Here is a 17,052-nt window from a genome sequence, read left to right as displayed (position 1 = left end):
CATCTTGTCTTGAAAAATTCGTAAGGGTTCCGCGGAACCCAGTGTCTCGCCTACTTTTGCTGTTAATCGCAGGCTCAACAAAAATGAGGAAAAAAATTAATAAAAATATTCCTCTCTATACTATCTTTTGATTGTAAGTAGCTTCTGTCCAAGTTTGGTAAAAATCCAGGATGGTTTTTGAATCTAATAAATGTTTTTAAAACTTTAACTGCAGACTGTATGTAAAGTTAACTGGAAGAAAAACTAAGTCCATTTATAAGTAAAATACGGAAAAAATGGAACAAAATTTCCTTCTAGATACTAGCTTTTGATCATAAACAAGCTTCTGTCCAAGTGTGGTACAAATCCAGGATAGTTTAAGAAAGTTGTTAAAATTTTAAAAACTTTAACCACAGAGTGAATGTAATGTTAACTGGCAGAAAAACTAAGTCCATTTATAAGTAAAATATGGAAAAAATGGAATTTTTTTTTTACAAAATTTACTTCTGGATACTATCTTATGATCATAAACAAGCTTCCTTCCAAATTTGGTAGAAATCCAGGATAGTTTAAGAAAGTTATTAAAATTTCAAAAACTTTAACCACAGAGTGAATGTAATGTTTCCTGGCAGAAAAACTAAGTCCATTTATAAGTAAAATACGGAAAAAATGCAATTTTTTTTTTACAAAATTTACTTTTGAATATAATCTTATGATCATAAACAAGCTTCTGTCCAAGTTTGGTAGAAATCCAGGATAGTTTAAGAAAGTTATTAAAATTTCAAAAACTTTAACCACAGAGTGAATATTTGTGGACGCCGCCGACGACAACGACGACGACGACGACGACGACGCCGACGGAATTTAGGATCGCTATGTCTCGCTTTTTCGACAAAAGTCGAAGGCTCGACAAAAATGAGTAAAAAGCTAAACAAATTAAAATTTGTGCATCCTCTATTTTATAATAAGCATCAGACTCGAGCTCACTGCAAAATAATCAATTAAGTTGCATCTTATTTGTAAAACTTCATTAGAAAATAAGAAATGCTTATGTGAAAATAGAGTCATTCTTCATACTGTATGACACTAACTTGGGTGCACAGCTAACACACTACAAGAGTGTAAAAAGGTATAACTTGATGTCAGCAGATTAAAAGACTGAGGTTGCTTACAGTAACTACAAGGTTTTTGCATACAGAATTATATAGAACTGATTTACTTGTACATATGTTTTTGTCAATTATTATACTTATATAACTGAGTTCAAGGCTTTATTACACTAATTTTTTTTATGTGCGTCCTCTATACCTTTCATTACTCAAATGACCAAGATAATGAATTGGGAAAGAAGAGTGCTCAAAAAAATAGTTTAACCCTACCCATATATTTATCTACCTTTTTCAATATAGGAACTAAATAGCAACACAAAGAAGGTTCAGCTTTCTTTTCTATCAGTTAAATAGGTCTTCAATTTTGAACACAGACACACAGAAAGTAAATACAAATTGATGATGCTTTATTAAGGGTTTATGTGTGTAATCTTAAAGTACACTTTTAATTGTGTATCTAGCCGAAAATAGACCACAGTTTCTCTTTTACAGGAAAGCCCTCACTCTTTTTAAATGCTTTTAAAAAAAATTTATTGCACATTTTCTGGGATGCTGAATGTCAGTCAGATAACTATTTGTTTCAAATATTCAAGAAAGCTACATGCCTGTACGAATTAGAAGCAAATCAACTTTTCAAGGGAATAAAGAGCTAAGCCATGAGCACATGATATGCCTGTCACTTTTTCAATGAATAAAGTTCCATAATTCCTCAATGTCATATCAGAAGTTTATAAAATAAAATGCTTCGCTGAGAACAGCCTGATACGTCCGCTGAGGACGAACCCTGAACAGTTGGGTGCAAGTTTGGACACAATATTCAAGCTTGATACTGTCTGAATTTGGATTGTGATCAAATTTTTGACAAAATATAGGTTTCTGACACAAAATAAATGTAGTGAAAAATCTTAAAAATTTGAAATGGGTTGAAATATTTGTATTAATTTTCAGTTGAAGATTTCTTGCAATTGCACAATACTGTGCAATTGGATATTTCTTGATATTCTGCAATACTGTGCAATTGAAGATTTCTTTCTATTGCGCAATACTGTGCAATTGAAGATTTCTTGCTATTGCGCAATACTGTGCAATTGAAGATTTCTTGCTATTGTGCAAAATTATGCTATTGCGCAATACTATGCAATTGAAGATTTCTTGCTATTGCACAATACAATGCAATCGAAGATTTCCTGCTAATGCGCAATAGTGTGCTGTTGCACAATACTTCATACAATAATTTACAGGTTATTTTTGGTGTGTATCTCCTGCCATATCAGTATTTTTTGCTTTTAAATATAAATCAGAAATAATAAATGCAAAAATGGACAATTTTAAGAAAAATAAAATGCTCCGCTGGGCGCAGCTTGATACGACCGCAGAGGTCGAACCCTGAACAGTTGGGGCAAGTATGGACACAACATTCAAGCTTGATACAGCACTGAATTTGGATTGTGATTAAATATTTGACACAGCACAGGTTTCTGTCACAGAATGAATGTGGTCTAGTCTAAGAACTTAAAATTTTTTAATTTACCTATTCAAACCATATCATTATTATTTGCTTTTATATATAAATCAGAAATAACCAATTTTAAATGGAAAATTTTAAAGAAAAAAAAAATCCCCCCCCCCCCCCATATTTTTTGAACCCCCTTATGATTCATCACCCCCAAACTCAATCACAGCCTTCCCTTTGTGGTATGGTACCTTGCAGTACAATTTCAGAGAGATCCATACACTTGAACACAAGTTAATGTCTGAAACTAGAAAAATGCTTGTGTTTTGGCCCCAAATTCCTAAACGTTTAGGGCAATTACCCCCAAACTCAATTCCAGCTTTCCCTTTGTGATATGGAACCTTGTAGTACAATTTCAGAAAGATCAAAACACTTACACACAAGTTATTGTCCTGAAACTAGAAAAATGCTTGTTTTTTGCCCCTTTTTTGCCCCTAATTCCTAAAATTTTGAGGCAATTACCCCTAAAATCAATCCCAGCCTTCCCTTTGTGGTATGGTATCTTGCAGTACAATTTCAGAGAGATCCATACACCTGAACACAAGTTATTGTCTGGAAACTAGAAAAATGCTTATTTTTGGCCCCTTTTTGGCCCCTTGTTCCTAAACGTTTTGGGCAATTACCCCCAAACTCAATTCCAGCTTTCCCTTTGAGATATAGAACCTTGTAGTACAATTTCAGAAAGATCCATACACTAACACACAAGTTATTGTCATGAAACTAGAAAAATGCTTGTTTTTTGCCCCTTTTTTGGCCCCTAATTCCTAAAATTTTGAGGCAATTATCCCCAAAATCAATCCCAGCATTCCCTTTGTGATATGGAACCTTGTGGTACAATGTCAGAGAGATCCATACACTAACACACAAGTTATGTCTGGAAGTTACAAAAATGCTTGTTTTTGGCCCCTTTTTTGCCCCTAATTCCTTAACTGTTGGTACCATAACCCCCAAAATCAATCCCAACCTTCCTTTTGTGGTATTGAACCTTATGGTAAAATTTCATAGAGATCCATTCACTTAAACTAAAGTTAGAGTGCGAAAACCAATGTGTCTTCGGACGATGACGCCGACGACGCCAACTTCATACCAATATACGATCACAAAAATTTTGCGTTCGTGTAAAAACAAAAAAAATTATGAAAAAAAAAATTTAAAAAATTCCCCCCCCCCCCCCCCCCCCCCCCCAATATTTTCTAACGCCTCTTTTAGCAATTACCCCCAAACTCAATCACAGCTTTCCCTTTGTGTTATGGTACCTTGCAGTACACTTTCAGAAAGATCCATACACTTAAACACAAGTTATTGTCTGGAAACTAGAAAAATTCTTGTTTTTCACCCCTTTTTGGCCCCCAATTCCTAAACATTTGGGGAAATTACCCCCAAACTCAATCCCAGCCTTCCATTTGTGGTATGGTACCTTGCATTAGAATTTCAGAGAGATCCATACACATAAACACAAGTTATTGTCTGGAAACTAGAAAAATGCTTTTGGCCCCTAATTCCAGAACATTTAGGGCAATTAACCATAACTTTAACACAAGTTATTGTCTGGAAACTAGAAAAATGCTTGTTTTTTGGCCCCAAATTCCTAAACTTTTAGGGCAATTACCCCCAAACTCAATCCCAGCCTTCCTTTTGTGATATGGAACCTTGTGGTACAATTTCAGAAAGATCCATACACTTACACACAAGTTATTGTCTGGGAACAACAAAAATACTTGTTTTTGGCCCCTAATTCCTAAACTGTTGGTACCATAACCCCCAAACTCAATCCCAACCTTCCTTTTGTGGTATTGAACCTTCTGGTAAAGTTTCATAGAGACCCATTCACTTAAACTAAAGTTAATGTTCCGGAAACCAAATTTGTCTTCGGACGACAAGGCAGATGCAGACAACGTCGACATCATACCAATGTACGACGCAAAAAAAAAATTTTTGCGGTCGTATAAAAACTAAAGGGAGGTTATTTTAATAGATATAAACCAAACACCAAAGTTTCATGAAAACTGCTCAAAGCATTTTTGAGTTATTGTCTGAAAACTGGAAAATCCCCCTTTTTCTGAATAAAATCCCATAACTCGGAAAAGTAAAATCTAAAATTTATAAAAATCGAAAGAGAGCTTACGTCAATAGCTATAAAAAATTCACCAAAGTTTCATAAAAATTGGTTAAAGCCTTTTTTGAGTTATTGTCAGATGTGTTGACGACGGACAGAAGTATATCATAATACGTCCCGTAAATGGGCGTATAAAAATGAAATAAACTAAATTTTTTTTTAAGTTTAAGACAATCCCATCAATAATCAATTGCTAAGATCAGTGTGCATATTTGACAAAATTTCTTTGACATGATAAATTTGTAAACCTTCCTTTATAAAACTTGGACAGAAGCTAATTTTGAAGATAAGGAAAAAGCATTTGAAGAAATTTTTTTTTTAAATTCTGTGCCGGTATGTTAGTGATAAATGTACTCACTTTTTACAGTCAACATTATACTTTTACACTGACAACAGCAATCCCAGGTGAGAAACAGGGTTCCATGCAACCCTTTACATATTTTTTATATCAAACATAATTCTTATGATTTTTAAATTATTTCAATAGAACATTTCAAGTGTAGCTTAACAAATAAAGTATAATTCTAAATTCTATAAGCCTGAATGGCAAAAAACATTCTTTTTTATGATTGGAAAAAAAGTTATTAGACTTCCCGAACCCCTTTAAACCTTCCTAGATATTATACCATAATAAAGGTTAGCCAATGGTTAATTCAAATGCTGTTTTGCAAACCATCCTTAAAAATTGGAAAAGTAAATCATGGACAACAGACAGGCAATAGACACCCAGTTATGAATATATTATATGGCCATGTGATTTAAAACTACATACATGTGCCAGTATATACAAGTATGAAGATCTTCTTCTTGAACAACAGAAAGAAAGTCTAATCCAAATATACATTCAATATGTACTAATGTTAAATTAAATAACATTTGTTCTAAAACATGTAATGGTATAATTACCAGTCTACTGTATGAAAAACGAATCTTTCAATGCTGATGAATAAATAAAATTTGATGTCTTTCTCTATAATAAACACACACAGTAAGAAAAATAGTTCTTATAAAATGAAACACTTCCTGAACTTTTGAAATAGGGGATAATAAGTTGGCTGCACACGAGACATTATTCTAATAGAAAACAGTCATATATAATAGGATCGATTATTTTTATCTGCACAATTGATATACACATGTTTATATGGTCTTCAATAATTATTGTAACAACATCAAGATGGTTGCTAGCATTAAATGATTCTTTGTTAAAATCAATATTGAATAATTGCTGGACTGGACAATTAATGAAATAACTGTGTCTTCAAAAGGCTGCCATATGTTGTCTGTTAGTGGACAACTACAAAACATACAATCACAATGCATTTTCAAAATTTGAGTTAATTTGTAGAATATTTGTAAATTTATGAAGACTTTTGTTGTTCTTCTTAGTATATTTTGTATGTAATAAAATTAAGAAATGTGGATCGTTGTTCTGGTCTATGCAAATATTTGTCTAACTCTATAATTAAAAATAACCAAAAATGTATGGTGATCATCTAGGTAAATAACTTTGGTTAATTAGTCAGATAATTTCAGAAAATCATTTTTTAAAAAGTTTACTACAAAAAGACTGACAGGCAGTCAGCAAGCAATTATGCTAAGTCTGCTTACAAGATTGCATATGGAAATCATGGCTGAATCAGCAAATCATATATCAAAAAGCCACCATTTATAAAATATTCACAACTTTTTTGTCAGTGATTAATATTTTAACTAAAACAAGCTTAAACTGAAGGAATATTGTAGATTAATTTACTTTGTACACCAAAATTCTGGGACCATTTAATTATAGAATATGAGTAACTAATTTTATTTACAAAAACTAAATTATTGCTATAAATCATGGAAGATTTTATTTATATGTGTACTGAGTCAGAAAGGAAGAAAAAATTTACAGTCTGTCATTGTAAGAAAATAGTTAATGCTAGCAACAATGACTCAAAAGTTAAAATTGAGTCAACTGTATTACTAATGTATCAGACCTATCTGTTACTTCTTACATTTGGATTTAAGCAAAGTTCTTTTAAAATACATGTAGCTTGGCTTCTCGTATCTTTTTGTTTCTAAATAAGTGCAGTCATCATACTTTTGCTAGTTGGAAGACCATAAATAAATCAGTTCATTGAATAAAAATCAGCTATTGCTAATTTGAAAATTAATTAAAAAGTTTACATTCAGAGACAATTTTACCCTTTAAATGTACCATCTCAATCACACAAAATATACTGTATATTATAATGATAGTATGTAAACTATTGAGCAGTTAACAACATCAGGAATCTTTCCTATCAGCTAGACTGACCAGGTAACCTTTGACATCTTTTTCATATTCTGTTGTATCTGGTTTTTCTGTTAATACCCAAGTGTCTTCCACACTGTTCACCCTTTCTCTACAGATTGGACAAGTCTTACTTGTCACATTCCTGAAACAGATAATCACAAATAAAAGTACTCTGCATACCACTTTTCCTACAAAACTGTATAAAATAAACTGTGGATTCATTTGTATTCGTGGGTACCAATATTCATGGATTGAGGTACACTGCATTTTCGTAGATATTTGATTTCATGGTTTTAAAAATTAATGTATACATTCCTATAGAAAATTTGTGATTTGTTATAAATATTCAAATTTGTGGTTCCCCTATGCCCATGAAAACTGGTATCCAACAAATAATAATGAATTCACAGCAATAGGAATCATAAATCAGTAAAACAATTTATAAATTTATAAATAAATGTTGGACTTTTTGAGGAGGTATGATGTGATAAAAGATGATATCTAACAACAGACAAATCACTAACATGGCTTAGATGTAATTTACAAAGAAAAAATATGCATTGTTCCATTCACCAACTCAGTGGTATACTGCAATCAGCTTGTCCATCAGTCAGTTTGTTTATAACATGCATTATGTCTACTAACTTCTGAATTGAGAAATCATTTGATATTTAGTCTTTAATTTTATCAGATGAGTTGTGCCATTTAAGTGATTTTCAGATCTGTTGAGTAGACACTTTCTTTCAGAATAAGCTCTGCAGGACATTAAAAAGTTTAAAGAAAATTGTGTTATTAATTTACTGATTCACTGACATTAATCTAATGCATTTAAAAAAATTAAAAAAATACTGTATTTCCCAGAAAATCGGGTGTTTTGTTTTGGTTCCTGCCCCTTATAAAAGGGTGAGCATTTTTTATTGTTTTTTTTCCTGACATTCATGGAGATCATTAGAAGATTGTCTATATCCTGAAAGAAAAAGAACTATGGACACCATTTTGAGAGCTTCTAGGCCAAACATTTAAATTGTTTGATGTTGCCTACCTACCCACCTAAAATCCAGCCTACACGAAAAAATTTAATGATACAAATTGTTTCAAATTTTTTTTAAAAGATTTTTTCCTGCTTTAACGTCATTTCTTGTCTTAAACATGTAACTTATGTTGTTGGCCTAAAAAAAATAATAAAATCACTACCTACCTTCCCATCCCTACAAGGCATGGGTAGGCAACCTCAAACTAGAGAAAGTGATGCCCCCGCACTCCACTCTGAAGTAACTGTATTATAACAAAGTCAATGTAGGACTTTCTTTGAGATATTATTGTGTTTGGGAGACACAATTGATACCCCTGCAGATGCAAAGTAAAATACACAAAGTTGAGCATGGGAGCACATAGGTCTATTGTTCACTGTAGGAGGAGTTATCTGGAAATGCTATGCACCTCTTATGTAAGAAAATACTCCAAAAATTGACAAAGTTCAACTATCTCCCAAAAGAGCAAATATTAATAAAAATCAAAACCCTGACCACATGCACACCTTCAATATATGTACAAACAGCCAGCAAAGTGAAAACTTCCTAGCATTCAAACTGTAGGAGAAGTTATCCAGAAATGCTATGCACCTCTTATGCAAGTATATTCTCCAAAAATGACAAAGTTCAACTATCTCCCAAAAAGAGCAAATATTAATAAAAATCAAAACCCTGACCACATGCACACCTTCAATATATATACAAACAGCCAGGAGAGTGATCTCCCAAAAGAGCAAATATTGATAAAAATCAGAGACTCAAACTGAAAGAAATACACAAATGTATAGATAAGATTGTGTAGATTATTCTCACATTATCATATAAAATCTTACAAGCATAACTTTTTTGAGTTCATTTACAAATGCATTTTGTATGCACTTTTGAAAATTAAATTCTCCCACCCATAGAAATTTTTAGAATTTGATGTCAAAATTGTCTTCATACTAGGTACTTCAATGCAAAGATATAATCAATAGTGAATGACCCTTGCACTTTGTGTTATTTGTGATGACTGATAATTAACAAATACGGCTTTCCCAAACACTAATCATGTGCAACTAGAGTGTCTCTCTTTGTGCTGTTACATTTTAAGCTGGCAGAAGAATATAACAATTGATTTGTAAAACAAAAACAAAAATCCTCTTTCTTTCAAATACAGGACTATCTTTTAATTAAATACCCTCAATTTATAGAGTTCAGTTTCCAAATATGTTACCCATCACTGATTTTACATTTCTACAATTCCATCTTTAAAAGTCTCTACCCAAAGGTAAAAGTATTTTACTAAAAAGTTATAAAATACATCAAATGTAAAGTTGGCCATTATATCTTATTCTATTTAAACAACTGAAACTGAATGATGTTCTTATAACAACCAAAAGGTCCACACATTTTTTTGAAGTGTACATTCCTTTGTTTGAAAAGAAAAAGCTATCATAATCCTTGTGTCTTAAAGCAATATATTACTTTCTGGTAGTATATAAAATATATAGGTGCCTAGATATAATAAACATATACATCAGATACTGATTTAACTTAGAACTTTCAATGGTTTTTAGAAAAGAAAAACTTATGCAATCTGTTTGAACTTTGAGGGGAAGAGTTCCCATATTTCACACTGACATTTTGCTTTTAACAAGAAAAATTACATAAAAAATTACTTCAAAGAGTAGTAATGTAATTGATCAGACAAGAAGACAAATTAAAGGTAAATGAATCTGTGTGTGCATGGCAGTTTATGTAACTACCATTCCTTTATACAACCTTCACAGAATCTATGTGTGCATGAGAGTTTATATACCTACCATTCCTCTATACAACCTTCACAGAATCTATGTATGCATGGGAGTTTATATACCTACCATTCCTTTATACAACCTTCACAGAATCTATGTGTGCATGGGAGTTTATATACCTACCATTCCTTTATACAACCTTCACAGAATCTATGTGTGCATGGGAATTTATATATCTACCATTCCTTTATACAACCTTCACAGAATCTGTGTGTGCATGGGAATTTATATATCTACCATTCCTTTATACAACCTTCACAGAATCTGTGTGTGCATGGGAATTTATATATCTACCATTCCTTTATACAACCTTCACAGAATCTGTGTGTGCATGGGAATTTATATATCTACCATTCCTTTATACAACCTTCACAAAATCTGGGTGTGCATGGGAATTTATATATCTACCATTCCTTTATACAACCTTCACAGAATCTATGTATGCATGGGAGTTTATATACCTACCATTCCTTTATACAACCTTCACAGAATCTATGTGTGCATGGGAGTTTATATACCTACCATTCCTTTATACAACCTTCACAGAATCTATGTGTGCATGGGAATTTATATATCTACCATTCCTTTATACAACCTTCACAGAATCTGTGTGTGCATGGGAATTTATATATCTACCATTCCTTTATACAACCTTCACAAAATCTGGGTGTGCATGGGAATTTATATATCTACCATTCCTTCATACAACCTTCACAAAATCTGGGTGTGCATGGGAATTTATATATCTACCATTCCTTTATACAACCTTCACAGAATCTATGTGTGCATGAGAGTTTATATACCTACCATTCCTCTATACAATCTTCACAAAATCTGTGTGTGTGCATGGGAGTTTATATACCTACCATTCCTTTATACAACCTTCACAGAATCTATGTGTGCATGGGAGTTTATATACCTACCATTCCTTTATACAACCTTCACAGAATCTATGTGTGCATGGGAATTTATATATCTACCATTCCTTTATACAACCTTCACAGAATCTGTGTGTGCATGGGAATTTATATATCTACCATTCCTTTATACAACCTTCACAGAATCTGTGTGTGCATGGGAATTTATATATCTACCATTCCTTTATACAACCTTCACAGAATCTGTGTGTGCATGGGAATTTATATATCTACCATTCCTTTATACAACCTTCACAAAATCTGGGATGTGCATGGGAATTTTTATATCTACCATTCCTTTATACAACCTTCACAGAATCTATGTATGCATGGGAGTTTATATACCTACCATTCCTTTATACAACCTTCACAGAATCTATGTGTGCATGGGAGTTTATATACCTACCATTCCTTTATACAACCTTCACAGAATCTATGTGTGCATGGGAATTTATATATCTACCATTCCTTTATACAACCTTCACAGAATCTGTGTGTGCATGGGAATTTATATATCTACCATTCCTTTATACAACCTTCACAAAATCTGGGTGTGCATGGGAATTTATATATCTACCATTCCTTTATACAACCTTCACAAAATCTGGGTGTGCATGGGAATTTATATATCTACCATTCCTTTATACAACCTTCACAGAATCTATGTGTGCATGAGAGTTTATATACCTACCATTCCTCTATACAATCTTCACAAAATCTGTGTGTGCATGGGAGTTTATATACCTACCATTCCTTTATACAACCTTCACAGAATCTATGTATGCATGGGAGTTTATATACCTTCCATTCCTTTATACAACCTTCACAGAATCTATGTGTGCATGAGAGTTTATATACCTACCATTCCTTTATACAACCTTCACAGAATCTATGCATGCATGGGAGTTTATATACCTACCATTCCTTTATACAACCTTCACAGAATCTATGTGTGCATGGGAATTTATATACCTACCATTCCTTTATACAACCTTCACAGAATCTATGTGTGCATGAGAGTTTATATATCTACCATTCCTTTATACAACTTTCACAGAATCTATGTATGCATGGGAATTTATATACCTACCATTCCTTTATACAACCTTCACAGAATCTATGTGTGCATGGGAATTTACATACCTACCATTCCTTTATACAACCTTCACAGAATCTATGTGTGCATGGGAATTTATATACATACTATTCCTTTATACAACCTTCACAGAATCTATGTGTGCATGGGAGTTTATATACATACCATTTCTTTATACAACCTTCACAGAGTCTATGTGTGCATGGGAATTTATATACCTACCATTCCTTTATACAACCTTCACAGAATCCATGTGTGCATGGGAGTTTATATACCTACCATTCCTTTATACAACCTTCATAGAATCTATGTGTGCATGGGAATTTATATACCTACCATTCCTTTATACAACCTTCACAGAATCTATGTGTGCATGAGAGTTTACATACCTACCATTCCTTTATACAACCTTCATAGAATCTATGTGTGCATGGGAATTTATATACATACTATTCCTTTATACAACCTTCACAGAATCTATGTGTGCATGGGAATGTATATACATACCATTCCTTTATACAACCTTCACAGAATCTATGTGTGCATGGGAGTATCAGTTCTGGTTTGCTTTCCATACAGATACAACATTCTTCCTCCTCCTCTGCTGATACGTCATTTCTTGATCTGAAAATATTACTGATGTTACAATATAAGGGTAAACATGTTACTGATTACAATTACAATACAAATTTTTACACATGCAATTCCAATTTCTTCTTAAAATTTTCTCATTTAGCATTATTTATTTATCAATGCTTGTTCTCATATGTATGGTGCTTTTGTAAAGTTCATAATAGGTAAATTCCTAAGTCATTCCTTTATAAAAATGACTCTGTCTGAGTTATCTATCCTTATATGGCAATGTCAATTTAATCAAACAAAAAAATTCAGTATTTGTGAAAAAAAACAGTCCTAAAAATATGATATAATACATGATTTTCTTCATTAAAATGCAAATTCTTACAAATAAATTACATTCTTCTCTCGAAATTTGCACATTTCATTGAAGATCTAGACCAACTTTTTTATGCTTTTTTACAACAAAGATGGCTGAAGACACCTGATCTACCTTAAGGGCAATAACTCCTATAAGGATTTGTCTGTTGGTTTTCAGTCTTATTTTCATTTTTGTAGATCTTGTTTTGATGATCCTTTTGGATATGAACATTTTCAGCTTATCTATTATAGATTTAAAGATATTCAACAAAAACATGAAAATTCTCATTGAGGGCAATAACTCCTACAAGGACTCATCTGATTCTTTTGGTGGAAATGGGAAAATGGGGAAAATGTAGATCTTGACTTTCTGAGTTTAGTGTGGCATCCATTTTGCTGATCGAGTATACATTAGTCTTAAGGGTCCAGCTGAAGCCTGCCTCAGGGTGCTGGATTTTCTCACTGCTCTTTGGTCGGGTTGTTGTCTCTTTGACACATTACCCATTTCTATTCTCAATTCTATTCTGGGCAATTTTGCACCAGTCAGATTTTCTATCTATCATGGTTTTTCAAGAACTTTGACAACTTTGGCATTTTTCCTTTATATTCTATTTAAAGCCACAGTGGCCATGTTGGTTGATAGACATGACACGAAACAGATGTTGATTTGATGTTACTTTGACTATATAAAGAGAGATAACTCTATTACATGTTTCTACAAGTACTCACTTTCTGTTGAAGTGAGTCCTCTTCCTGTTAATGATCATTTGTGCAACATGTGCTTATAGTTATTAAACTATTAAAACTTATTGATGTCTTTCTGAGTGCATTAACAAATGGTAGCAGAGCGTGGTTGAAAAGAAGACATCAGAGTGTATTACAATAGAGTTTAAAGTGGAGAGAAAATTCAAAGGTGGACAAAATGTCAACAAAAATAAACCCCCCTTATTACAATGCAAAACTGAAATCATATGAACTTTACAAGCAAGAACTTCTGGCCTGGAAAGAAATAACTGAGTTAGATAAGAAAAAACAGTGTTGTAATTGCCTTATCCCTGCCTGAAGATGATGAATCCACAATAAAAAAAAAAGCATTTGATCAGATAAGTGTAGAGATTTAAAGAAAGACACTGTGGACTGACCACACTAACTGCATTTATGGACAAACATCTTGCAACAGATGACTTAGCTGACAGTCTTGCAATGTTTGAAGACTTTGAAGATTTTCAAAGGGCCCCTAATCAATCAATTCAAGATTATGTAGATACATTTGATGCTAAGTATCGAAAAATTGAAAAGAAAAATATGAAGTTGCCCTCCGAAATATTGGCATTTAAACTACTGAGAAGAGCCAAAATTACCAAAGAAGAAAAAATGTTAGTTCTAACAGGCATGAATTATGAAAACAAACCAACATTGTATGATGAAGCAAAGAGATCTCTAAAAAAAATTTAAGGGTGAAATGTGTGATTCAGACAAAATCTCTGCCTCAATAGGAAGCATTAAACTTGAACCTGCATTTTTGGCTGAGAATAAAGAAGCCCTCCTGGCAGCAGGATATACAAGAAATAGACACAAACCATTTCATTATAATGTTAAGGGAGATTTTTCAAGAGGTAGAGGCAATTTCTATAGTAGAGGATTTAATAAAAGTCAAAGGGGTGGACAAACAAATTGGACAAGGGGAGGCAGCTCTACAGTAAATAAGAGTGTAAATCCAACAGGTGCAGACGGCACATTAATGACATGTAGATCTTGTGGATTTTTCCGACATTTGTTGGCAAACTGTCCACACAGCTGGGAGAATATGCAGGAGAGAGTAAATATAACAGAGGAAGAAGAAGTAGTCATGTTTACAGGAAATGTGCGTGAGGATATCACTTGTCTTGGAATTAATGCACAAAACTGTGCTGTTCTTGATAGTGCCTGTAGTAGCACTGTTTGTGGACAATTATGGATGAGGAGTTATGTTGACTCCTTAAGTAGAAAGGATAAAGCAAAGATTTTGAAGGAGGATGGCAACAAGGTATTTAAATTTGGATGTGGAACACATTTAAAATCAATTGGAGAGTATAGTCTGCCTGCAGTTATTGCAGGTAAAGATGTCACAATAAAAACTGATGTTGTAGATTCTGACATTCCCCTTTTATTGTCTCGAACAGCTATGAAAAAGGCAAGTGTGAAAATGGACCTGGAAAATGATACTGCAGAAATACTTGGTCAACATATCTCATTGAATTTAACTTCGTCAGGTCACTATTGCATTCCAATAGATAAAACTGAAGAAATTCCAGTCGCAGATGTAAGTGCTGTGAAACTTGAAGAATCAGACTTGAAAAAAAGATATGCAACCGTATTTAAGTTGCACAGACAATTTGCACACCCACCAATGAAGCATTTAATTGCACTTTTGAAGGATGCTGGAGTCTTGAAAGAGGAATATGAACAAGAAATGTCAACTATAGAGGAACAATGTGAAATTTGTAAGCGATATGCAAAAACACCACCAAGACCAGTAGTGTCCCTACCTATGGCATCTCAATTCAATGAAAAAGTGGCAATGGACCTAAAACAGTGGAATGGACGGTGGATTTTGCACATGATCAACATATGGTCACGATACACTGTATCTGTTTTATTGATAGGAAGAAGACTACAGGTGTTATTGAGAAAATGATGACTAATTGGATTGGAATATTTGGTGTTATGGGAACTATATTAACAGATAATAACGGTGAATTCAGCTCAGATGAAATAAGAGAAGATGCGTCAATACTGAATGTTAAAGTCTATACAACAGCTGGTGAAAGTCCTTTCCAAAATGGACTATGTGAGAGAGTCCATACAATTACTGATACAATGCTTATGAAGCTGGAAGCAGATAATAGACAGGTGAATGATCAGAGCTTTCTTTGTTGGGCAAATATGGCAGGAAATGAATTACAGATGTGGAATGAATTCAGTAGTAATCAACTTGTTTTGGGACTCCTAATCTTCCGAACATTTTGAAAGACACTTTGCCAGCTTTAGAAAGAAAAACTTCAAGTGAAGAACTTGCAAAACATTTGAATATTTTACATGATTCTTGAAAAGCTTACATTCAATCAGAGTTAGATGAACGCATTAGGGGAGCACTACGAGGCAAAATACGAGCATCAGAGCAGATATTTGATCATGGTGACAGCGTTTTTATAAGCGAGAGGGAAAAAATCGCTGGCTAGGACCAGGAAAGGTAGTTTTCCAGGACGGATAAGTAATTTTTGTACGACATGGAGGAGTCTTTGTGAGAGTTTCACCAAACAGATTAACTAAAACTAAAGATGTTAATTTTTGGGAACAAAATGACAATTTTGAAACACCTGATACAAATGAAACAGGAAATTATGAACCCTGAGGTACCAATAAAAATAATGAAGTATCCCGTGTAGAAAAGAAAGATTGTTTTTCCAAGTTGATATCAACATCAAAAGAAAGCATTCATCAGATGGAAAACATTCAGGCAAAAATAAAACCTAATCTAAAAGAAAATGACAAAATTCAGTACAAACTGCCTAATTCAAACACATGGACTAAAGCTACTGTACTAAGTAAAGCAGGAAAAACAACCGAGAAAAATAAACATTGGTATAATGTTCAAGATGATGTTGATGAAGATCAGAAAAGTGTAGATTTAGATAAAAGTTGAGTGGGAAAAGGTCACAGGTGACAGTGATGAGAATGAAATTGGATGTAAACAATGTAGTTTGGACCCTGCAGTGTTTGCCAAACATACTGTCCAACGTCTAAGTAGAATAATTTGTTGTCATGTAGATGATTTTCTACATACTGGGAATGAACAATTTGAGGAAGTTATAAGAAAACTAAGGACAAGATTTGTTGTTGGAAAAATTGAAGAGCAAAACTTTTCATATATAGATATAAGAAGATGTGGTATGAGTGCCAATGAGACAACTCTCCATCCAAGTTACAATTTGTAAAAGTAAACCATTATAGGTCAAAGTACGGCCTTCAACACGGAGCCTTGGCTCACACTGAACAGCAAGCTATAAAGGGCCCCAAAAATGACTAGTGTAAAACCATTCAAACAGGAAAACCAACCGTCTAATCTATATAAAAAACGAGAAACGAGAAACACTTGTGAACTACATCAACAAACGACAACCACTGAACATCAGGTTCCTGACTTAGGACAGGTGCAAACAAATACAGCGGGTTTAAACGTTTTAATAGGCGCCAACCTTCACCCTACCTGAAACAATAGTGTAACATCACAACATA

At 33.4% G+C, this 17,052-nt stretch overlaps 1 protein-coding gene across 1 annotated transcript in view; it reads right to left on the bottom strand.

Annotated features, from left to right (window-relative positions):
- Positions 1–4,688: 4,688 nt before the first annotated feature.
- The window catches only part of LOC127704339 (RING finger protein 141-like), a 45,882-nt gene continuing 33,518 nt past the window's right edge, over positions 4,689–17,052 (bottom strand). Inside the window, exons 5-7 of the mRNA XM_052208360.1 lie at positions 12,346–12,462; positions 7,020–7,140; positions 4,689–6,014 (exon numbers count right to left, since the gene is read on the bottom strand). Of these exons, the coding sequence (XP_052064320.1) occupies positions 5,979–6,014; positions 7,020–7,140; positions 12,346–12,462 (274 nt within the window). The 3' untranslated portion in view covers positions 4,689–5,978. The remainder of the gene's footprint in view (positions 6,015–7,019; positions 7,141–12,345; positions 12,463–17,052) is intronic.

The sequence above is a fragment of the Mytilus californianus genome, unplaced genomic scaffold (genome assembly GCF_021869535.1).
Source record: "Mytilus californianus isolate M0D057914Y unplaced genomic scaffold, xbMytCali1.0.p SCAF_6, whole genome shotgun sequence".
In the NCBI taxonomy this organism is placed as follows: Eukaryota; Metazoa; Mollusca; class Bivalvia; order Mytilida; family Mytilidae; genus Mytilus; species Mytilus californianus.
The sequence above is the reverse complement of the archived record's forward strand: the minus strand, read 5'-3'. Positions and strand labels throughout refer to the sequence as shown.